The sequence below is a fragment of the Pleurodeles waltl genome, chromosome 4_1 (assembly GCF_031143425.1).
Source record: "Pleurodeles waltl isolate 20211129_DDA chromosome 4_1, aPleWal1.hap1.20221129, whole genome shotgun sequence".
Classification (NCBI taxonomy): domain Eukaryota; kingdom Metazoa; phylum Chordata; class Amphibia; order Caudata; family Salamandridae; genus Pleurodeles; species Pleurodeles waltl.
This window is the reverse complement of record NC_090442.1, coordinates 83,947,380-83,972,197: the sequence shown is the minus strand read 5'-3', so window position 1 is coordinate 83,972,197 and position 24,818 is coordinate 83,947,380. Positions and strand designations below refer to the sequence as shown.

At 49.5% G+C, this 24,818-nt stretch overlaps 1 protein-coding gene across 1 annotated transcript in view; it reads left to right on the top strand.

Moving 5' to 3' along the window:
• LOC138288430 (CD5 antigen-like) overlaps positions 1 to 24,818 on the top strand; it is a 166,394-nt gene that overhangs the window by 55,736 nt on the left and 85,840 nt on the right. The window contains exon 4 of the mRNA XM_069229980.1: positions 24,124 to 24,438. Coding sequence (XP_069086081.1) covers positions 24,124 to 24,438 — 315 coding nt within the window. The remainder of the gene's footprint in view (positions 1 to 24,123; positions 24,439 to 24,818) is intronic.

Here is a 24,818-nt window from a genome sequence, read left to right as displayed (position 1 = left end):
CATGGAATTGTCACCCCAATGCCATTCTGGCATTGGGGAGACAATTCCATAATCCCCCGGGTCTCTAGCACAGAACCTGGGTACTGCCAAACTGCCTTTACGGGTTTTCCACTGCAGCTGCTGCCAACCCCTCAGACAGGTTTCTGCCCTCTTGGGGTCCAGGCAGCCCTGGCCCAGGAAGGCAGAACAAAGGACTTCCTCTGAGAGAGGGTGTAACACCCTCTCCCTTTGGAAATAGGTGTGAAGGCTGGGGAGGAGTAGCCTCCCCCAGCATCTGGAAATGCTTTGATGGGCACAGATGCTGCCCATCTCTGCATAAGCCAGTCTACACCGGTTCAGGGATCCCCCAGCCCTGCTCTGGCGCAAAACTGGACAAAGGAAAGGGGAGTGACCTCTCCCCTGACCTGCACCTCCCAGGGGAGGTGCCCAGAGCTCCTCCAGTGTGTCCCAAACCTCTGCCATCTTGGAAACAGAGGTGTCTGTGGCACACTGGACTGCTCTGAGTGGCCAGTGCCAGCAGGTGACGTAAGATGCTCCTTCTGATAGGCTCTTACCTCTCTTGGTAGCCAATCCTCCTTCCTAGGTAGCCAAACCTCCTTTTCTGGGTATTTAGGGTCTCTGCTTTGGGGATCTCACCAGATAACTAATGCAAGAGCTCACCAGAGTTCCTCTGCATCTCCCTTTTCACCTTCTGCCAAAGGATCGACTGCTGACTGCTCAGGATGCCTGCAAAACCGCAACAAAGTAGCAAGAGGACTACTAGCAACCTTGTATCGCTTCACCCTGCCGGCTTTCTCGACTGTTTCCTGGTGGTGCATGCTCTGGGGGTAGCCTGCCTCCTCTCTGCACCAGGAGCTCTGAAGAAATCTCCCGTGGGTCGACGGAATCTTCCCCGTGCAACCGCAGGCAACAAAAGACTGCATCACCGGTCCTCTTTGTCCCCTCTCCGCAGGGCGAGCGTGGTCCCTGGAACTCAGCAACTCTGTCGGAGTGACTTCCACAGTCCAGCGACTCTTCAGTCCAAGTTTGGTGGAGGTAAGTCCTTGCCTCCCCACGCTAGACTGCATTGCTGGGTACCTCGTGATTTGCTGCTGCTCCGGCTCCTGTGCACTCTTCCAGGATTTCCTTCGTGCACAGCCAAGCCTGGGTCCCCGACATTCTAACCTGCAGTGCACAACCTTCTGAGTTGTCCTCCGGCGTTGTGGGACTCCCTTTTGTGACTTCGGGTGGACTCCGGTTCACTTTTCTTCTAAGTGCCTGTTCAGGTACTTCTGCGGGTGCTGCCTGCTTCTGTGAGGGCTCCCTGACTTGCTGGGTGCCCCCTCTGTCTCCTCATTAAAGTGGCAACATCCTGGTCCCTCCTGGGCCACAGCAGCATCCAAAAACCCTCCCCGCAACCCTTGCAGCTAGCAAGGCTTGTTTGCGGTCTTTCTTCGTGGGAGCACCTCTGCAAGCTTCTTCACGACGTGCGACATCCTTCCTCCAAAGGGGAAGTTCCTAGTCCTGTTCGTTCTTGCAGAACACTAAGCTTCTTCCAACAGGTGGCAGCTTCCTTGCACCCTCAGCTGGCATTTCTTGGGCTCCGGCCCACTCTCGACACTGTTGCGACTCTTGGACTTGGTCCCCTTGTCTTACAGGTACTCAGGTCTGGAAATCCACTGTTGTTGCATTGCTGGTATTTGTTCTTCCTGCAGAATCCCCCTATCACGACTTCTGTGCTCTCTGGGGGTTGTAGATGCACTTTTCACCTACCTTTCAGGGTCTTGGGGTGGGCTATTTTTCTAACCCTCACTGTTTTCTTACAGTCCCAGCAACCCTCTCCAAGCTCACATAGGTTTGGAGTCCATTCGTGGTTCGCATTCCACTTTTGGAGTATATGGTTTGTGTTGCCCCTATGTGCTCTTATTGCAATCTACTGTAACTTTACATTGTTTGCATTACTTCCTTTTGCTATTATCTGCATAATTTTGGTTTGTGTACATATATCTTGTGTATATTTCTCATCCTCATATTGAGGGTACTCACTGAGATACTTTTGGCATATTGTCATAAAAATAAAGTACCTTTATTTTAGTATATCTGTGTATTGTGTTTTCTTATGATATTGTGCATATGACACCAGTGGTATAGTAGGAGCTTTACATGTCTCCTAGTTCAGCCTAAGCTGCTTTGCCATAGCTACCTTCTATCAGCCTAAGCTGCTAGAAACACCTCTTCTACACCAATAAGGGATAACTGGACCTGGCACAAGGTGTAAGTACCTCTGGTACCCACTACAAGCTAGGCCAGCCTCCTACAGGTAACCAGGTTATATTTGGTATGGCCAGAATGATAATAGAAACTTCTGCTTACTGGTGGTAGGAAGCTGGCCTGATGTGTGGTGGGTACCTATAGAACCTACACCTTGCACCAGGTCCAGGTATCCCCTTATCAGTGTAGTGTAGTCAGTGTCTAGAAGCCAGGCTCTCTCGAGGTAGCTGTGGGTTAGCAGCCACGGCTTATCTAGGAGACATGCAAAGCTCATGCAATACCACTGTAGTCACAGTACTTACACACATGAAAGAAACACTCAGCATTACAAAAATAAAGGTACTTTATGTTGGTGACACAAATACCAAAAATACCATAGAGGTCATACTCCCTTAGAAGGTAACTAATTCACAAAATATAAACACTATCATGCAGAAACAGCCATACAAACAGTTAGAAAACAGTGCAATATAGTGAAAATCCCATAGAGAATAATAGGCCTAGGGGAGCACAAACCATATACTAAAAAAATGGAATGCGAAAGTCGGTCCCCCACCTAGATAAGTGGAGTGTGTAGAGGGGAGCTGGGAGTATTAGAAAAGCACAAAGGTAATTACCACAATAACCCCCAGCGCCCAGGAACAGAGGAGTAAAACACTGCAGTTTCCCCAAACCACCCACTTAGAAGAAAAGAGGAATATTGCAAAGACCAGAAGAGACTGCAAGACACCAACAGTAGATTCCTGGACCAGAAGACATGTGGAAGAAGGGGACCAAGTCCAAGAAGCACAGAAGAGTTCGGGAAGGGCAGGAGCCCCTACCCACCAGGCTGAAGGTGCAAGAAGAGAGTCGTCGGTGAGGATGAAGAGTCACTCCTGCACCCTGGAAGACGGAGTCGAGTTCCTGAAGGATGTAAGTGCTGTCCCACGCCGGAAGAAGGATTGCAGTTGGGTTTGGTTCTTTGGATTCCACCAACAAGCCTTGGTGCAGGCAAAACTCCTGGTTGGTGGAAAGTGGTGCTGCCGGGGACCAGGAAGGCCCAGGAGGACTCTACACAAGAGGGGGAATCAGAGGGGGCTCTCAGCAACTCAGAGAGCCTACAGAAGCAGAGGCAGCTCTCACAGGAGACCCTCAGGACGGGGACACAGAAGTCGAGGAAGGGGCCCATGCAGCACTACGAAAAGGGATCCTACGCCGCAGGAGAACTACACAGGAAGCTGTGCGTTACAGGAAGGAGTGCTGGTGGCTGGAGGTTCCAGATGCCTGAAGATCCTGTGAAAGGATGCCAACAAGCCTTGCAGCTGCAAATGGCGATGGACACGGAAGTACTGTGCTGCGTGGGAAGGCAAGGACTTACCTCCACCAAACTTGGACAGCTGGACTTGAGGACCGTCTTGACCACTGCAGTCTACCCAACGTGTTGCAGGATCCACGCAGCTCATCAGTGTAGGAGGCTGGCCTGGCTTATAGTGGGTACCAAGTGGAACCTACACCTTGTGCCAGGTCCAGATATCCCTTATTAGTAGAATAGAGGTCCACACAGCTCATCAGTGTAGGAGGCTGGCCTGGCTTATAGTGGGTACCAAGTGGTACCTACACCTTGTGCCAGGTCCAGATATCCCTTATTAGTAGAATAGAGGTGTTTCTAACAGCTTAGGCTGATAGAGGTAGCTATGGCAAAGCAGCTTAGGCTGAACTAGGAGACATGCAAAGCTCCTACTATATCACTTATATCATATAGCACAATATCATAAGAAAACACAGTACTCAGAGTTAAAAACAATAAAGGTACTTTATTTTAGTGACAATATGCCAAAAGTATCTCAGAGGATACCCTCACTTGGGAGGGAAGTAATATATACAAATTATATGCACACAAACGAAATTCAGGTAAGTAACAGTAAGAAAAGTAGTGCAAACAATGTAGAATCACAATAGGATGCAATAGGTAGAACTAGGCCTAGGGGTAAAACAAACCATATACTCCAAAAGTGGAATGCGAACCACGAATGGACCCCAGGCCTAGTGTAGGTTGTAGAGGGTCACTGGGACTGTGAGAAAACAGTAAGGTCCAAGATACCCCACCCCAAGACCCTGGAAAGTAGGAGTAAAGTTACCCTACTACCCCAGAAAGACAGAATAGTCGTGATAGGGGATTCTGCAAGAACCACAAGCACCAGCAAAACACTGAAGATGGATTCCTGGACCTGAGGACCTGTAAAGGAAGGGAACCAAGTCCAAGAGTCACGCAAGTGTCCAGGGGGGCAGGAGCCCACTAAACCCCGGATGAAGGTGCAAAAGGGCTGCTTCTGGGTGGAAGAAGCCAAAGATTCTGCAACAACGAAAGATGCCAGGAACTTCCCCTTTGGAGAGAAGTTGTCCCACGATGTGCTGGAGGTTGCACAAGTGTTTCCAGGCAGAAATGTCACAAACAAGCCTTGCTAGCTGCAAGAGTCACGGTTGAGGATTTTGGGTGCTGCTGGGGCCCAGAAAGGACCAGGATGTTGCCACTTGGAGGAGGAAACAGAGGAGGCGCTCAGCAACGCAGAGAACCCCCGCTGAAGCAGACAGCACCCGCAGAAGTACCAGAGCAGGCACTTAGAAGATCTGAGGACAGCGGTCGACTCAGAGCTAAAAAGGAGGGTCCCACGACGTCGGAGTCCAACTCAGCGGGTTGAGCACTGCAGGAAGGAGTGCTGGGGACCCAGGCTAGGCTGTGCACAAAGGAATCCTTGGAAAAGTGCACAGAAGCCGGAGCAGCTGCAAATCACGCACTACACAGGTTTGTCATCTGGCGGGGGAGGCAAGGACTTACCTCCACCAAACTTGGACTGAAGGGTCACTGGACTGTGGAAGACACATTGACCCAGCTCTTGTGTTCCAGGGACCACGCTCGTCAAGATGAGAGGGGACTCAGAGGACTGGTGATGCAGAAGTTTGGTGCCTGCGTTAGCAGGGGGAAGACTCTGTCAACCCACGGGAGATTTCTTCGGGATTTCCAGTGCAGGGTGAAGGCAGACAGCCCTCAGAGCATGCACCACCAGGAAGCAGTCAAGAAAGCCGGCAGGATTAGGCGCTAAAATGTTGCTGGTAGTAGTCTTGCTACTTTGTTGCAGTTTTGCAGGCGTCCTGGAGCAGTCAGTGGTCGATCCTTGGCAGAAGTCGAAGAGGGAAGTGCAGAGGAACTCTGGTGAGCTCTTGCATTCGTTATCTGAAGAATACCCCATAGCAGAGAACCTTAATAGCCAGAAAAGGAGGTTTGGCTACCAAGAAAGGAGGTTTGGCTACCAAGAGAGATAAGAACCTATCAGAGGGGTCTCTGACGTCACCTGCTGGCACTGGCCACTCAGAGCAATCCATTGTGCCCCAACACCTCTGAATCCAAGATGGCAGAGGCCCGGGACACACTGGAGGAGCTCTGGGCACCTGCCCTGAGAGGTACTGGTCAGGGGAGTGGTCACTCCCCTTTCCTTTGTCCAGTTTTGCGCCAGAGCAGGGCTATGGGATCCCTGAACCGGTGTAGACTGGCTTATGCAGAGATGGGCACCATCTGTGCCCATCAAAGCATTTCCAGAGGCTGGGGGAGGCTACTCCTCCCCAGCCCTTCACACCTATTTCCAAACGGAGAGGGTGTAACACTCTCTCTCAGAGGAAATCCTTTGTTCTGCCTTCCTGGGACTGGGCTGCCCAGACCCCTGGGGGTCAGAAACCTGTCTGGGGGGTTGGCAGCAGCAGCAGCTGCAGTGGAAACCCTGGAAAGGCAGTTTGGCAGTACCCGGGTTCTGTGCTAGAGACCCGGAGATGCAAGGAATTGTCCCCCCAATACCAGAATGGTATTGGGGTGACAATTCTATGATCCTAGACATGTTACATGGCCATGTTCGGAGTTACCATTGTGACGCTACATATAGGTATTGACCTATATGTAGTGCACTCGTGTAATGGTGTCCCCGCACTCACAAAGTCCGGGGAATTTGCCCTGAACAATGTGGGGGCACCTTGGCTAGTGCCAGGGGGCGCACACACTAAGTAACTTTGCACCTAACCTTCACCAAGTGAGGGTTAGACATATAGGTGACTTATAAGTTACTTAAATGCAGTGTAAAATGGCTGTGAAATAACGTGGACGTTATTTCACTCAGGGTGCGGTGGCAGTCCTGTGTAAGAATTGTCTGAGCTCCCTGTGGGTGGCAAAAGAAATGCTGCAGCCCATAGGAATCTCCTGGAACTCAAATACCCTGGGTACCTAGGTACCATATACTAGGGAATTATAAGGGTGTTCCAGTGTGCCAATCAGAATTAGTAAAATTAGTCACTAGCCTGCAGTGACAATTTTAAAAGCAGAGAGAGAATAAACACTGAGGTTCTGGTTAGCAGAGCCTCAGTGATACAGTTAGGCACCACACAGGAAACACATATAGTCCTGACCAGCAGGATCCCAGTGACACATATCAAACTGTAGGAGGCTGGCCTGGCTTGTAGTGGGTACCAGAGGTACTTACACCTTGTGCCAGGTCCAGTTATCCCTTATTAGTGTAGAAGAGGTGTTTCTAGCAGCTTAGGCTGATAGAAGGTAGCTATGGCAAAGCAGCTTAGGCTGAACTAGGAGACATGTAAAGCTCCTACTATACCACTGGTGTCATATGCACAATATCTTAAGAAAACACAATACACAGAAGTACTAAAAATAAAGGTACTTTATTTTTATGACAATATGCCATAAGTATCTCAGTGAGTACCCTCAGTATGAGGATAAGTTATATACACAAGATATATGTACACAAACCAAAATTATGCAGGTAATAGCAAAAGGAAGTAATGCAAGCAATGTAAAGTTACAGTAGATTGCAATAGGAGCACATAGGTATAGGGGTAACACAAACCATATACTCCAAAAGTGGAATGCAAACCAGAAATGGACCCCAAACCTATGTAAGCTTGTAGAGGGTCGCTGGGACTGTAAGAAAACAGTGAGGGTTAGAAAAATAGCCCACCTCAAGACCCTGAAAGGTAGGTGTAAAGTGCACCTACTACCCCCAGAGAGCACAGAAGTCATGATAGGGGGATTCTGCAGGAAGGACAAACACCAGCAATGCAACAACAGTGGATTTCCGGACCTGAGTAGCTGTAAGTCAAGGGGACCAAGTTCAAGAGTGTCGCGACAGTGTCGAGAGTGGGCAGGAGCCCAAGAAATGCCAGCTGAGGGAGCAAGGAAGCTGCCACCTGTTAGGAGAAGCTTGGTGTTCTGCAAGAACGAAGAGGACTAGGAACTTCCCCTTTGGAGGATGGACGTCACACGTCGTGAAGAAGCTTGCAGAGGTGTTCCTACGCAGAAAGACCGCAAACAAGCCTTGCTAGCTGCCAGGGTCGCGGTTAGGGTTTTTGGATGCTGCTGTGGCCCAGGAGGGACCAGGATGTCGCCACTTGGATGAGGAGACAGAGGGGGCGCCCAGCAAGTCAGGGAGCCCTCACAGAAGCAGGCAGCACCCTCAGAAGTACCTGAACAGGCACTTAGAAGAAAAGTGAACCAGAGTCCACCCGAAGTCAGAAAAGGGAGTCCCACGACGCCGGAGGACAACTCAGAAGGTTGTGCACTGCAGGTTAGAGTGTCGGGGACCCAGGCTTGGCTGTGTACGAAGGAAATCCTGTAAGAGTGCACAGGAGCCGGAGCAGCTGCAAATCATGCGGTGCCCTGCAATGCAGTCTAGAGTGGGGAGGCAAGGACTTACCTCCACCAAACTTGGACTGAAGAGTCACTGGACTGTGGGTGTCACTTGGACAGAGTTGCTGAGTTCCAGGGACCCCGCTCGTTGTGCTGAGAGGGGACCCAGAAGACTGGTGATGCAGTCTTTTGCTGCCTGCGGTTGCAGGGGGAAGATTCAGTCGACCCACAGGAGATTTCTTCAGAGCTCCTGGTGCAGAAAGGAGGTAGGCTACCCCCAGAGCATGCACCACCTGGAAACAGTCAAGAAAGCTGGCAGGATGAAGCTATACAAGGTTGGTAGTAGTCGTCTTGCTACTTTGTTGCGGTTTTTCAGGCGTCCTGAGCAATCAGCTGTAGATTCTTTGGCAGAAGGTGAAGAGGGAGATGCAGAGGAACTCTGATGAGCTCTTGCATTCGTTATCTGGTGAGATCCCCAAAGCAGAGACCCTAAATAGCCAGAAAAGGAGGTTTGGCTACCAAGAAAGGAGGTTTGGCTACCAAGAGAGATAAGAACCTATCAGAGGGGTCTCTGACGTCACCTGCTGGCACTGGCCACTCAGAGCAATCCATTGTGCCCCAACACCTCTGAATCCAAGATGGCAGAGGCCCGGGACACACTGGAGGAGCTCTGGGCACCTGCCCTGAGAGGTACTGGTCAGGGGAGTGGTCACTCCCCTTTCCTTTGTCCAGTTTTGCGCCAGAGCAGGGCTATGGGATCCCTGAACCGGTGTAGACTGGCTTATGCAGAGATGGGCACCATCTGTGCCCATCAAAGCATTTCCAGAGGCTGGGGGAGGCTACTCCTCCCCAGCCCTTCACACCTATTTCCAAACGGAGAGGGTGTAACACTCTCTCTCAGAGGAAATCCTTTGTTCTGCCTTCCTGGGACTGGGCTGCCCAGACCCCTGGGGGTCAGAAACCTGTCTGGGGGGTTGGCAGCAGCAGCAGCTGCAGTGGAAACCCTGGAAAGGCAGTTTGGCAGTACCCGGGTTCTGTGCTAGAGACCCGGAGATGCAAGGAATTGTCCCCCCAATACCAGAATGGTATTGGGGTGACAATTCTATGATCCTAGACATGTTACATGGCCATGTTCGGAGTTACCATTGTGACGCTACATATAGGTATTGACCTATATGTAGTGCACTCGTGTAATGGTGTCCCCGCACTCACAAAGTCCGGGGAATTTGCCCTGAACAATGTGGGGGCACCTTGGCTAGTGCCAGGGGGCGCACACACTAAGTAACTTTGCACCTAACCTTCACCAAGTGAGGGTTAGACATATAGGTGACTTATAAGTTACTTAAATGCAGTGTAAAATGGCTGTGAAATAACGTGGACGTTATTTCACTCAGGGTGCGGTGGCAGTCCTGTGTAAGAATTGTCTGAGCTCCCTGTGGGTGGCAAAAGAAATGCTGCAGCCCATAGGAATCTCCTGGAACTCAAATACCCTGGGTACCTAGGTACCATATACTAGGGAATTATAAGGGTGTTCCAGTGTGCCAATCAGAATTAGTAAAATTAGTCACTAGCCTGCAGTGACAATTTTAAAAGCAGAGAGAGAATAAACACTGAGGTTCTGGTTAGCAGAGCCTCAGTGATACAGTTAGGCACCACACAGGAAACACATATAGTCCTGACCAGCAGGATCCCAGTGACACATATCAAACTGTAGGAGGCTGGCCTGGCTTGTAGTGGGTACCAGAGGTACTTACACCTTGTGCCAGGTCCAGTTATCCCTTATTAGTGTAGAAGAGGTGTTTCTAGCAGCTTAGGCTGATAGAAGGTAGCTATGGCAAAGCAGCTTAGGCTGAACTAGGAGACATGTAAAGCTCCTACTATACCACTGGTGTCATATGCACAATATCTTAAGAAAACACAATACACAGAAGTACTAAAAATAAAGGTACTTTATTTTTATGACAATATGCCATAAGTATCTCAGTGAGTACCCTCAGTATGAGGATAAGTTATATACACAAGATATATGTACACAAACCAAAATTATGCAGGTAATAGCAAAAGGAAGTAATGCAAGCAATGTAAAGTTACAGTAGATTGCAATAGGAGCACATAGGTATAGGGGTAACACAAACCATATACTCCAAAAGTGGAATGCAAACCAGAAATGGACCCCAAACCTATGTAAGCTTGTAGAGGGTCGCTGGGACTGTAAGAAAACAGTGAGGGTTAGAAAAATAGCCCACCTCAAGACCCTGAAAGGTAGGTGTAAAGTGCACCTACTACCCCCAGAGAGCACAGAAGTCATGATAGGGGGATTCTGCAGGAAGGACAAACACCAGCAATGCAACAACAGTGGATTTCCGGACCTGAGTAGCTGTAAGTCAAGGGGACCAAGTTCAAGAGTGTCGCGACAGTGTCGAGAGTGGGCAGGAGCCCAAGAAATGCCAGCTGAGGGAGCAAGGAAGCTGCCACCTGTTAGGAGAAGCTTGGTGTTCTGCAAGAACGAAGAGGACTAGGAACTTCCCCTTTGGAGGATGGACGTCACACGTCGTGAAGAAGCTTGCAGAGGTGTTCCTACGCAGAAAGACCGCAAACAAGCCTTGCTAGCTGCCAGGGTCGCGGTTAGGGTTTTTGGATGCTGCTGTGGCCCAGGAGGGACCAGGATGTCGCCACTTGGATGAGGAGACAGAGGGGGCGCCCAGCAAGTCAGGGAGCCCTCACAGAAGCAGGCAGCACCCTCAGAAGTACCTGAACAGGCACTTAGAAGAAAAGTGAACCAGAGTCCACCCGAAGTCAGAAAAGGGAGTCCCACGACGCCGGAGGACAACTCAGAAGGTTGTGCACTGCAGGTTAGAGTGTCGGGGACCCAGGCTTGGCTGTGTACGAAGGAAATCCTGTAAGAGTGCACAGGAGCCGGAGCAGCTGCAAATCATGCGGTGCCCTGCAATGCAGTCTAGAGTGGGGAGGCAAGGACTTACCTCCACCAAACTTGGACTGAAGAGTCACTGGACTGTGGGTGTCACTTGGACAGAGTTGCTGAGTTCCAGGGACCCCGCTCGTTGTGCTGAGAGGGGACCCAGAAGACTGGTGATGCAGTCTTTTGCTGCCTGCGGTTGCAGGGGGAAGATTCAGTCGACCCACAGGAGATTTCTTCAGAGCTCCTGGTGCAGAAAGGAGGTAGGCTACCCCCAGAGCATGCACCACCTGGAAACAGTCAAGAAAGCTGGCAGGATGAAGCTATACAAGGTTGGTAGTAGTCGTCTTGCTACTTTGTTGCGGTTTTTCAGGCGTCCTGAGCAATCAGCTGTAGATTCTTTGGCAGAAGGTGAAGAGGGAGATGCAGAGGAACTCTGATGAGCTCTTGCATTCGTTATCTGGTGAGATCCCCAAAGCAGAGACCCTAAATAGCCAGAAAAGGAGGTTTGGCTACCTAGGAAGGAGGATTGGCTACCAAGAGAGGTAAGAGCCTATCAGAAGGAGCCTCTGACGTCACCTTCTGGCACTGGCCACTCAGAGAAGTCCAGTGTGCCACAGACACCTCTGTTTCCAAAATGGCAGAGGTCTGGGCCACACTGGAGGAGCTCTGGGCACCTCCCCTGGGAGGTGCAGGTCAGGGGAGTGGTCACTCCCCTTTCCTTTGTCCTGTTTCGTGCCAGAGCAGGGCTGGGGGATCCTTGAACCGGTGTAGACTGGCTTATGCAGAGATGGGTACCATCTGTGCCCATCAAAGCATTTCCAGAGGCTGGGGGAGGCTACTCCTCCCCAGCCCTCACACCTATTTCCAAAGGGAGAGGGTGTTACACCCTCTCTCATAGGAAGTCCTTTGTTCTGCCTTCCTGGGCCAGGGCTGCCTGGACCCCAGGAGGGCAGAAACCTGTCTGAGGGGTTGGCAGCAGCAGCAGCTGCAGTGGAGACCCTGGAAAGGCAGTTTGGCAGTACCCGGGTTCTGTGCTAGACACCCGGGGGATCATGGCCATTTTCAGAGTTACCATTGTGACGCTGTACATAGGTAGTGACCTATGTACAGTGCACGCGTGTAATGGTGTCCCCGCACTCACAAAGTCTGGGGAATTTGCCCTGAACGATGTGGGGGCACCTTGGCTAGTGCCAGGGTGCCCATACACTAAGTAACTTTGCACCCAACCTTCACCAGGTGAAGGTTAGACAAATAGGTGACTTATAAGTTACTTAAGTGCAGTGGTAAATTGCTGTGAAATAACGTGGACGTTATTTCACTCAGGCTGCACTGGCAGGCCTGTGTAAGAATTGTCAGAGCTCCCTATGGGTGGCAAAAGAAATGCTGCACCCCATAGGGATCTCCTGGAACCCCAATACCCTGGGTACCTCAGTACCATATACTAGGGAATTATATGGGTCTACCAGTATGCCAATGTAAATTGGTAAATTTAGTCACTAGCCTGTTAGTGACAAATTTGGAAAGCAGAGAAAGCATAACCACTGAGGTTCTGGTTAGCAGAGCCTCAGTGAGACAGTTAGGCATCACAAAGGGAACACATACAGGGCACATACTTATGAGCACTGGGGCCCTGTCTGGCAGGGTCCCAGTGACATAGACTAAAACAACATATATACAGTGAAATAAGGGGGTAACATGCCAGGCAAGATGGTACTTTCCTACACAAACATACTGACAACATAGGGTTTTCACTATGAGCACTGGGCCCTGGCTAGCAGGATCCCACTGAGACAGTAAAAACACCCTGACATATACTCACAAACAGGGCAAAAGTCCCCTCCCCAAACGAAGGACAATAAGGCTAACCTTGGCCAGTTGAGTCTTTATTGTCTAAGTGGTGATAATTGGAGAGTAGCTCTGAATAGATTTGTTAATCCCTTTATCATCCACTATATGGTTACTTCCCTGTGGGGATGTAAACCACCCTGTTTGAAGTTTTTTAGCTAGCCAACAATGTGAAGTTATATTCTCAGAGTTCCCATTAGTATGTTTAGGTTCAGAACAGTGGCAATTGTCCACTGGACCTATATCAAGTGATGAGAATGCCAGACGGGGATGCTGTCTCAATAAAGCCATAGCTGGGCAAAAACTTTGTCCATATGGCTGTAAGAGAGAACAGGGTTGCTGTTTTTCTTGAGTTGGAGCAGGGCAGGGATGCTGTCCTATGAGCTCCACACTAGGGCAGGACTGCTGTCCTAAGTTTTGTGAGGCAGAGCAGGGTTGCTGCACTAAAGTTTCTCTGGGAGGGTTAGAGAGATGCTCCATGTTAACTCAAATTGTGCACTTTTTCTCAATAATATATGTTATCCCACAGAGAGGTACTTCTACCTCAGGGAGTTCAGCTGTGCTAGCTGATGGTTCCCTTGGTACAGGTGTCACCCCAGGAGAGGTTTCTCCCACCACAGGAATGGTATCCTGAATGGCAGGGTGGGTAGGGAATACTTTGATGCCCTTTTTACCTGTTGTTGGAAAAGGATCCTGAGTTTTCAGGTCTTTTTCTCTCCTTTGCTTTTTCATTTCAGCTGAAATGAGAGGAAGCAATTCCTCAGGGATACCCAGCATGGCTGCATGGGTATTAAACTCTACCTCAGTCCAACCTGAGGCCTCTAGGTCATTACCTAAGAGACAGTCTACAGGTTAGCTAGGTGATACTACCACCTACTTAGGGCCAGTAACTCCACCCCAACTGAACTGAATTATAGCTAAGGGAAGAAATTTAGTGGAGTTATGGACATCAATAATCTTGTACTGTTGTCCAATGATGTGTTGTGCAGGAGACACTAGGTTTTCAGTCACCAAAGTGATACTGGCATCTGTTGTAGCGCCGCCGCGCGCGGCACGAGCCCAGCATTCAGCTCGGGCCGCAGCACGCGGTCACAAGACGCGCCGTGCCCCTAGGCTGATCTGCATCCTCCGAGGCCCCAAATTGGGCATGGGGCCTCGTTTTCCTTTCCTACACCGCGCTCACAGGCAGGTATGACCCCCCATTCACCTGTTCTTTTCCTTTCTGCCTTTTCTGGCTATCTGGTTGTGCCTTCCTTTATGTTTTTTCTCCCTTCCCATAGTCCTCTTCTTTTCCCAGCATTCCTTGTTCCCTACTCTCTATGGCTCCTAGTCCATTCTATTCTATGTATCTTTTCCCTATCTAAGATGGTGTCCTTGCACTTCTTGTTGGTCGCTTCCTGTTTGTTGGCATTTAAGGGCTGTGATTCTTTCTCTCCTTGTGCTGCAACACTTCCTGTTTGGATGATGTCTTCGCTCCTGTTTCTTTACCTTCCTGTGCTGGTTCTCGTCGGTTCCACTATATTTCCTGTATTTTTGCTTCTGTTGATTCCTGTTCTTTTGTTCCTGTTTCAGGAACCTATCTTTTTGGAGGTTTTTTCCCCTTTCCAGGTTTTTTTTCCCTCTGGTGCTACTTCTGAGGGAAACGGTCTGCTCTTGGCATTTCCATTGCCTGCAGCACTGTGGCTACCAGAAAGAGTCGCCCCTACCTGGACCAAGGCCGAACATTCAAGACCCACGCCACTCGAGCTGCGGACTCCAGGTTTAAGCAGCACATAAGTCGTGACACCTGTGTCCCTGTAGGCCTGAGCCTCAACACCATTTATTGAAACTGTCTGCCTGTACTTATCCATTGTTAGGGGACAAGCAGCCAGTGTGGCCAGGCCAATGCCACCAGGTGTGACAGAAACTGTCTTGGGACTGACTACCCCAGTTTCTATGATGGACCCAAAAGTGAACCCACCTACACCCTTATTTTGACTGTTGCCAGCAGTCCCACCACTATTACCACTACTGCTAGGGGCACTAGAGTTTGATGTATTAGTTGTGGTAGGCTCAGGGGGTTTACCTGGGCAGGACTTATCCCCTGGCCTATGGCCTTTATTTTTACACACAAAGCACCAAGGCTTTTTAATGTGTGTGGGTTGTGAAGAAGAGGAAGAAGTTGATTTATCCCCAGCCCCTAAAGAGTGTTTAGGATTTGAAGAAGGATATTTAGTTTTACCCTTATCCCCATGCTTATCCTGAGATTTCTCACCATCTTTCTTCTTGCCATCCTTGTCACCCCCTGTATGAACTTTTCTGTTCACCCTTGTTCTGACCCATTTGTATACCTTCTTTCCCAACTCTTGGGGAGAGGTCAGATCAGAGTCTACTAGGTATTGGTGCAACAACTCAGACACACAATTGTTCAGAATATGCTCTCTCAGAATAAGATTATACAAGCTTTCATAGTCAGAAACTTTACTGCCATGCAACCACCCTTCCAAGGCCTTCACTGAACAGGCCACAAAATCTGTCCAGTCTTGGGAAGACTCTTTTCTGGTGTCTCTGAACTTAATCCTGTATTGTTCAGTGGTTAAGCCAAATCCATCCAAGAGTGCATCTTTCAAAACTTTGTAATTATTGGCATCACTTTCTCTGACAGTAAGGAGCCTATCCCTACCCTTTCCAGTGAAATACAGCCACAAGATAGCAGCCCACTGCCTTTGAGGGACCAATTGTGCCATACAGGCCCTCTCAAGTGCAGCAAACCACTTATTAATGTCATCCCCCTCCTTGTAAGGGGGGACTATCTTATGCAGATTCCTGGAATCTTGCTCTCTAACAGGATTGCTATCAGAAATACTGCTGCTGCCACCATGTGGAACTAACCACAACCTCTGTCTTTCCCTCTCTATGTCTAGGGATTCCCTATCTAAGGCCAGCTGCTTCTGTTTAAGCTTCAGTCTGGTCTCTTCTACCCTCAGCTTTCTGAGTTCCCTTTCCATTAAGTTATCCTCAGGGTAGGTGGGTTGGGAATGTTTAGACACAGAGGAAATATGGGAAGTTTCAGAGTGAGACCTGTCCCTAACTGTCTGGACGCTAGTAACCTGGCCTCTGGGAGTGAAAGATGTCCTACTGATGTGTGACCCTCTAACACTACCAGTGTCACTACGTGCCCTGCTAGGGGGCAGGACTTTGTAAGAAACCTCCCCAGCTTCTTCAGGGAACTCCTCTGAGTCTGACTGGGAAGCTTCCCATTTTTCTAACCTCTCCTGAGATGGGCCAGACGGGAAACGCCCTCAACGCCGACTCCTAAACAGCGAAGTCCTGGTTAACGAAAGCGGTACAACTCTTTCCTTAACCACGACTTCGTTGTTTTGTGCCTTAACCACGCATGTGCTGAACAACGCACATGCGTGGTTAAGGCACAAACAAGGGAGTCGGCTGAGGAGGACGACGCAACGAGGTGACGACTCAGGTAAGTGGGGCGGGGGTGGGGTTCGGGGTTTTAGTTTTTGGGGCAGGGGGGGTTGGGGTATTTTCTGCTTTGGGGCTGGGGGGTCTGGGCGGGAGTGAGGGGGCGGGGTTTAAGGTTTAGGGTCAGGGTGGGGGCATTTTCTAGTTTGGGGGGCGGGGTGGGGTGGCAGGTCGGGGTATTTTCTGGTTTGGGCTTGGGGGCGGGGGTGGGGGGTCAGGGTTTAAGGTTTAGGGCCGGGGGTGGGGGGTCGGGGTATTTTCTGGTTTGGGGGTGGGGTGGGGGGTCGGGGTTTTATGGTTTAGGGCCGGGGGTGGGGGGTCGGGAAATTTTCTGGTTTGGGGGGTCAGGGTTTAAGGTTTAGGGCCGGGGGCGGGGGGGTTGGGGTATTTTCTGGTTTGGGGCGGGGGTCGGGGTTTTAGGTTTAGGGCCGGGGGGTCGGGTATTTTCTGGTTTGGGGGCGGGGGTGGGGGGTCGGGGTTTAAGGTTTAGGGCCAGGGGTAGGGGTTTGGGGTATTTTCTGGTTTGGGGGTCAGGGTGGGGGGTCGGGGTTTAAGGTTTAGGGCCTGGGTGGGGGGTTGGGGTATTTTCTGGTTTGGGGGGTGGGTGGGGGGTTGGGGTTTTAGTTTTAGGGCGGGGTGGGGGGTTGGGGTATTTTTGGGTTTTGGGGTGGGGGTCGGGTTTAAGGTTTAGGGCCGGGGGTGGGGGGTTGGGGTATTTTCTGGTTTGGGGCCAGGGGTTGGGGGGTCGGGGTTTAAGGTTTAGGGCCGGGGGTGTGGGGTCAGGGTATTTTCTGGTTTGGGGGCAGGGCTGGAGGGTCGGGGTTTAAGGTTTAGGGCCGGGGTGGGGGTGGGGGGTCGGGGTATTTTCTGGTTTGGGGGCAGGGTGTGGGGTCGGGGTTTAAGGTTTGGGGCTGGGGGTCGGAGTATTTTCTGGTTTGGGGGCGGGGTGGGGGGTCGAGGTTTAAGGTTTAGGGCGGGGGGTCGGGTATTTTCTGGTTTGGGGGCGGGGTGGTGGGTCGGGTTTTAGGTTTAGGGTCGGGTGGGGTTTCGGGGTATTTTCTGGCTTAGGACCGGGGGGTGGGGGTGTGGGTTTGGGGTTTTAGGTTTTAGGGGTGGGTTGGGTTGGGGGGTTGGGTAATTTTAGGGGCATGGTGGGGAGTTGGGGGAGTTTAGGTTTAGGGGCAGGGTGAGGGGCTCAGAGTAGTTTTAGGGGTGGGGGTTGGGGTTGTTTTAGGTTTTGGGGGTGGGGTGGGGGTCAGTTTTAGGGGCAGAGGTGGAGGGTTGGGGTTTTAGGTTTTAGGGGTGGGTTGGGGGGTCGGGTAATTTTAGGGGCGGGGTAGGGTTTGGGGGAGATAAGGTTTAGGGGCAGGGTGGGGGGCTCGAAGTAGTTTTAGTGGTGGGGGTACTTTAGGTTTCAGGGATGGGGTGGGAGTTGGGGTTGTTTTAGGTTTTGGGGGTAGGGTGGGCATCAGTTTTAGGGGCGGGGGTAGTTTTAGGGGCAAGGGTGGGGGTGGTTTTAGTGGGGATGGGGGGTTGCGGTAATTTTTAGGGATGGGGGTGAGGGGCCAGGGGGGACTCATGCAGGAACAATGGATGCCTATCACTAATGCCTTTACTAGGAATGCCTTTGCAACGAAAAATCGTTGTTAAGGCATTCGTGGTAAAGGTGTTAGTGGTATCAACGAGGTCGTTGTTCCGACCTCGTTGTTCAGGCACTCGTTGTTCGGGCAGGCGTCGTTCTGACATACATCCGGGCCAGACTGGTTCTGGTCATCTACAATGAGCATGTTAAAGAGAAACTCTTTTGTAGGATTCTTACCTATACTCAAACCTTTATCCAGGCAGAGACCCCTCAAACTTTTGTAGTTTAAACTCTCATATGTTGCATTAACAGTTTTGGGAGTGGGCTCTACTGAAGACATGATAGTAAAGGTTTAAGGATAGTGAGAAAAAAAGTTTTAGAACTTTAGAAAGCACAGAGAAAAAACTTTTTCAAACTTTTGGAAAACTTTTAGAAGTTTTCAGAACTTATCAGAAACTTAGTAAAAAGTTTTAGAGCAGAAAAGTAAACTGTTTTGGTTTAATGTACATATACTGAACTATTTGGCATATGATTTTCTTATGAAAAGCACCAAATGACAAAGTGGTAAAGCAGTTACAAGTACTTATCCTACCGCTGCACCACCAATGTAGGAGGCTGGCCTGGCTTACAGTGGGTACCTTGTGGTACTTACACCTTGTGCCAGGTCCAGTTATCCCTTATTAGTAGAATAGATGGCAAAGCAGCTTAGGCTGAACTAGGAGACATGCAAAGCTCCTACCATACCACTTATATCATATAGCATAATATCATAAGGAAACACAAAACTCAGAGTTACTAAAATTAAAGGTACTTTATTTTAATGACAATATGCCAAAAGTATCTCAGAGGATACCCTCATTTAGGAGGTAAGTAATATACACAAAATATATGCACACAAACCAAAATCAGGTAAGTAACAGTTAGAAAAGTAGTGCAAAGAATGTAGAATCACAATGGAATGCAATAGGTAGAACTAGGCCTAGGGGCAACACAAACCATATACTCCAAAAGTGGAATGCGAACCACGAATGGACCCCAGGCATAGAGTAGGTTGTAGAGGGTGGCTGGGACTGTAAGAAAACAGTAAGGGTGTCCAAGATACCCCACCCCAAGACCCTGAAAAGTAGGAGTAAAGTTACCCTACTACCCCAGAAAGATAGAAAAGTCGTGATAGGGGATTCTGCAAGAACCACAAGCACCAACAAAACACTGAAGACGGATTCCTGGACCTGAGGACCTGTAAAGGAAGGAGACCAAGTCCAAGAGTCACGAAAGTGTCCAGGGTGGGCAGGAGTCCACTAAACCCTGGATGAAGGTGCAAATAGGCTGCCTCTGGGTGGAAGAAGCCAAAGATTCTGCAACAACGGAAGATGCCAGGAACTTCCCCTTTGGAGAGAAGTTGACCCACGATGTGCTGGAGGTTGCAGAAGTGTTTCCAGGCAGAAATACCACAAACAAGCCTTGCTGTGGAGGGCCCAGGAAGGACCAGGATGTCACCACTTGGAGGAGGAGACAGAGGGGGCGCTCAGCAACTCAGACAGCCTCCGCAGAAGCAGGCAGCACCCGCAGAACTACCAGAGCAGGCACTTAGAAGATCTGAGGACAGCAGTCAACTCAGAGCCACAAAGGAGGGTCCCACGACGTCGGAATCCAACTCAGCGGGTTGAGCACTGCAGGACGGAGTGTTGGGGAACCAGGCTAGGCTGTGCAAAAAGGAATCCTTGGAAAAGTGCACAGAAGCCGGAGCAGCTGCAAATCACGCAGTACACAGGTTTGTCGTCTGGTGTGGGGAGGCAAGGACTTACCTCCACCAAACTTGGACTGAAGGGTCACTGGACTGTGGGAGACACTTGGACCCAGCTCCTGTGTTCCAGGGACCATGCTCGTCGAGATGAGAGGGGACCCAGAGGACTGGTGATGCAGATGTTTGGTGCCTGCGTTAGCAGGGGGAAGACTCCGTCAACCCACGGGAGATTTCTTCGGGATTTCCAGTGCAGGGTGAAGGCAGACAGCCCTCAGAGCATGCACCACCAGGAAGCAGTCGAGAAAGCCGGCAGGATTAGGCGCTACAATGTTGCTGGTAGTCATCTTGCTACTTTGTGCGGTTTTGCAAGCGTCCTGGAGCAGTCAGCGGTCGATCCTTGGCAGAACTCGAAGAGGGAAGTGCAGAGGAACTCTGGTGAGCTCTTGTATTCGTTATCTGAAGAATACCCCAGAAGAGAGACCCTAAATAGCCAGAAAAGGAGGTTTGGCTACTGAGAAAGGAGGCTTGGCTACTGAAAGAGGTAAGCACCTATCAGGAGGGGTCTCTGACGTCACCTGCTGGCACTGGCCACTCAGAGCAGTCCATTGTGCCCCAACACCTCTGAATCCAAGATGGCAGAGGTCTGGGACACACTGGAGGAGCTCTGGGCACCTCCCCTGGGAGGTACTGGTCAGGGGAGTGGTCACTCCCCTTTCCTTTGTCCAGTTTCGTGCCAGAGCAGGGCTGGGGGATCCCTGAACCGGTGTAGACCGGCTTATGCAGAGATGGGCACCATCTGTGCACATCAAAGCATTTCCAGAGGCTAGGGGTGGGTACTCCTCCCCAGCCCTTCACACCTATTTTCAAAGGGAGAGGGTGTAACACCCTCTCTCAGAGGAAATCCTTTGTTCTGCCTTCCTGGGCCAGGGCTGCCTGGACCCCAGGAGGGCAGAAACCTGTCTGAGGGGTTGGCAGCAGCAGCAGCTGTAGTGGAAACCCTGAGAAGGCAGTTTGGCAGTGCCCGGGTTCTGTGCTAGAGACCCGGAGGATCATGGAATTGTCCCCCCAATACCAATGGTATTGGGGTGACAATTCCATGATCTTAGACATGTTACATGGCCATGTTCGGAGTTACCATTGTGACGCCATACATATGTAGTGACCTATGTATAGTGCACCCGTGTAATGGTGTCCCCGCACTCACAAAGTCTGGGGAATTTGCCCTGAACAATGTGGGGGCACCTTGGCTAGTGCCAGGGTGCCCACAGACTAAGTAACCTGGCACCCAACCTTCACTAGGTGAAGGTTAGGCATATAGGTGACTTATAAGTTACTTATGTGCAGTGGTAAATGGCTGTGAAATAATGTGGACATTATTTCACTCAGGCTGCAGTGGCAGGCCTGTGTAAGAATTGTCAGAGCTCCCTATGGGTGGCAAAAGAAATGCTGCAGCCCATAGGGAACTCCTGGAACCCCAATACCCTGGGTACCTCAGTACCAAATACAAGGGATATATGGGTGTACCAGTGTGCCAATGTGAATTGGTAAATTTAGTCACTAGCCTGTAGTCACAAATTTGGAAAAGCAGAGAGAGCATAAACACTGAGGTTCTGGTTAGCAGAGCCTCAGTGATACAGTTAGGCACCACACAGGGAACACATACAGGGCACATACTATGAGCACTGGGGTCCTGCCTGGCAGGATCCCAGTGACACAAGGACTAAAACAACATGCATTCACTGAAATATGGGGGTAACATGCCAGGCAAGATGGTACTTTCCTACATTCAGGCAGAAGGGATTGCTGCTTTCTAAAAACAACAACCGACAATTGTTCTTGGTTACTGGGCACCGTCCATCACTGTCCCTGATCCAAGATTGAGGCGATATAGCATCATGCTTACCATCTGCACATGGAAAATCAGGGGCCATAAGAATGTAATCTCCTCTCCTGATTATTTACAACATGTATGTTCCTTCAAAATAGTTTGCCTACAAGAAACCTGGCAAGTGACCACAAATCCCTGGCCAGATTACACCGAGTTCCAATCACCAGCTCTGAGGTCCAATAATGGTGGCCACCCTCTGGACGGTGTTTCAGTTTATGTGCACAATCCGTTAGGGCTAGCCACAACGACTGTGGCTGATTTCAATGGAGAGATTATCATAATAAAGCTTGAGTCACACACTGGTGCAAACATTTGTCATAATTTTGTAGTTCTGACCAATATACACAGATTCCTAAATCGGGCTAAGAAAAGGGCAACAATGGAGTATTAAAGTGATACCCTCCGTCAACTAAGACCTGACAACCTAAAATCTGTATGGCTACTAGAAGGGGATTTCAGTGCCAATTTGGTAACTCCATTGAGTGAACAGGAATGGTTAGACATCGTGAATCAACTATGGGGTATCCCTCAAATAAGTTTGTCTTTGGCAAAAGGAGGGACAAGTGTGGGGCATGGTGGATAAATGGCAAGGAAATTGAACGAGTTTCTACAATCAGATACCTAATGGAAGCATAACCTGCTACAGAAAATGCTCTTACTTTTGCCTTCCAGCATCTTCTCAATAACTGTCTGGGTCCAGATCTTTCTGCAATTTGTAAAGTGATTGAATTAATGTCTAATGGCTCCCTTGTATATAAACAAATGCCTAACTTCTTGCTTGGATCTTGTTTAATGCCGTTGTTACAGACATCTTTGCCAGCTTCTGTCAAGCACGGCTCATGCTCAAACCCCAATGGAGTTCAATTTAATCCACCAGGATAGCTCCCTTTATGTCAGATTTCTTCCAATTTGTGTGAACTTACATTCAGGTGATTTGGAGTCTATTAGGCATCTCCTATGGAGCACTATCTAAGATAAGGGATCACAAATCCTTAAGCTTTACCAGACTGTGACTGATGGGCCTGCGGCTAAAGATTCAATGCAAATTTCACTTCCATTGAATACACTAGCAAAAATTATTTTTAAACAAGTCTGCATCAGCCCAGGACGATTTCCAAGCCATCCTTTCAAGGGCTCATGCAACATGTAATACATCTTCACCGGCCCCTATCCCTGCCATTTCTTCTACCCCATCATCTAAACTGTTTTGTTAAAATTCATCTACTTCTTCAACAACTCAGTCTGATGCCATTGAATGCATACATGTAGGGTGCAGTGGTGTAACAAAGGCCCCTGCAGACCCCATGGTACTGGGGGGGGGCGAGCTCTAGGGTTGCACATCCTGAGTGAATCCGGAGAGGGGACCCTCCATGTACTGTGCAGGAGGGCCCCTTAGGTTTCATTACATCACTGATAGGGTTGCCTGGCAGATGACTAGGATGGTCATTGCAGTGGCTGTCGAACCTCGAGGGATATTCTCCAGCACATCATCTACCCGAAGCACCTATCTTCAGACGGCTGAATATTAAATCTTGCAAAGCTGCTGTAGATGAATGTTTAAGGGGTGCTTCGTGCGAATTATCTGCAAAATTCTTGAAATCCATGAGGTCTGCCATATCAGTGCTGAATGCTGTTGCAAAATAGTATCTGCAATTGACTTGCTTCCAACGTGGGATGAGTGGACGCACCCTGCGACACCCCTCTGATTGTATTTAGATTTACATCAGCTCTTCATTCGTGATGATCCTTGATGAAATGTGGTTTACTTGTGGATTTTAATTAATCTCTGATGTGGTTGTTTTTATTCAACTAATATATAGTGGGCCTTGATGAGAAGGGGTCCATGGGCCTCAGTTGCACTTGCATTTTAACTGCTCTTGTTGTGGGATTCTGCACTCTTAGGGGCATATTTATGAGAGGTTTGCATCATGCTTGCATCACGCAGTGTGGTACAGTTATGGCGTAAATCTCCAAGTCAGATTTTTTAAGCTATGCAATGTCCTGACTGGTTTAAAAATCTGGAGTAATGCAAAGCAGTAAAAGGTTCACATACAACTTCTATGGCTTTTGATGAATTTCCAGATTTACACAACCTGGTAAACCATTGAGTACACCAAAGCGATGTGTCTCCCCAGGAGAGGCGTAACGAGGATAAATCTCCTTATTTCTCCTCATTATTTCCTCTTTCTACGTGTGCTGCATTCTGCAGCACGCATAGATAGAGGAATATGCCTCTCAGGATTGTTTTTGTGCAGGAAGGTGTCCCTTCCTGCACAAAAACGATCCTGCATGCAACGCAGACACCCTTGTGCCATGGTACAAGGATGCCTGCATTGGTGCTAGGCTGCCAAAACAGCACCAATGCAGGGAGAAAGGACAGGAATGCACACTATGACTTAAATAGCTTGCATGCCTGCCCTTTTCCAGTGACGCAGTGCAGCGCAGTAAGGTGACTGGCTGCTCTGCCCCACTTACCCATGAATATGGGCCTTAATATTTATCTACAATTCACCTGAGCTTGACTCAAATGGACATTTTATGACACTTTTCCTGCTGCTCTTGCTTTCCTTACCCATCTGTCTACAATGAACCACAAAGAGCCTGGACCTGTGTTGCTTTTGTTTGATGTTTGAATTGCTATATTCCCACTGTATATGCAGTGTTTTAACTGATGATTTGTAGTGATTTTGATTAATTGTGAACAATAAAGAACCTTTCAGACAAAAGTAAAATGTTGAGACTTGGCCTGATTTTCCCATCCTGCTGTTTCCAGGTCCCGATGAGGTCCGGTTGGTGAACGGCACATCCATCTGCTCCGGGAGAGTGGAGGTAGAACACAATGGAGTCTGGGGGACCGTGTGTGATGACTCCTGGGATCTGAAGGATGCTTCAGTGGTCTGCAGGCAGCTTGGCTGTATTTCAGTACAAGAGCATGAGTACAACCCAACATTTGGAAAGAGCTCCCTGCCTGTTTTAATGAGTAATGTTCAATGCACAGGAGATGAGGCTGCTCCATGGGAGTGCCCACAGCAAGGCTGGGAGCACAATACCTGTCCTACAGGAAGGGATGCTGGGGTGACTTGCACAGGTAAGATATGCAATGGAAATGCAATAAACATATCTTTGCTCAAGAAATGGAAGGAACTAACAGTGGAAGACACATATTTGATGCAAGATGCAAAGTGAAAGATTACAACAAACAATAACTGATTGCAATAACTACAGATGTGTATGTTCTAGACTTGCTCTCCTCTAAGAAACCTCACATATTTTCACACAACTCACAGACAGCAGATACCCTGACACAGGCATCCTCACAACAACTCTCACTTCTGCAAAGAATGAATACATGTCTTTAGGACAGCTATGCAGGCAGTTGGTGATCACCACCCCTGATGGTGGCAGTATTCCACTTGCCAGTATCCCACAGACAGATCTGGTACCACTGAAGAGCATCCACCACATAGC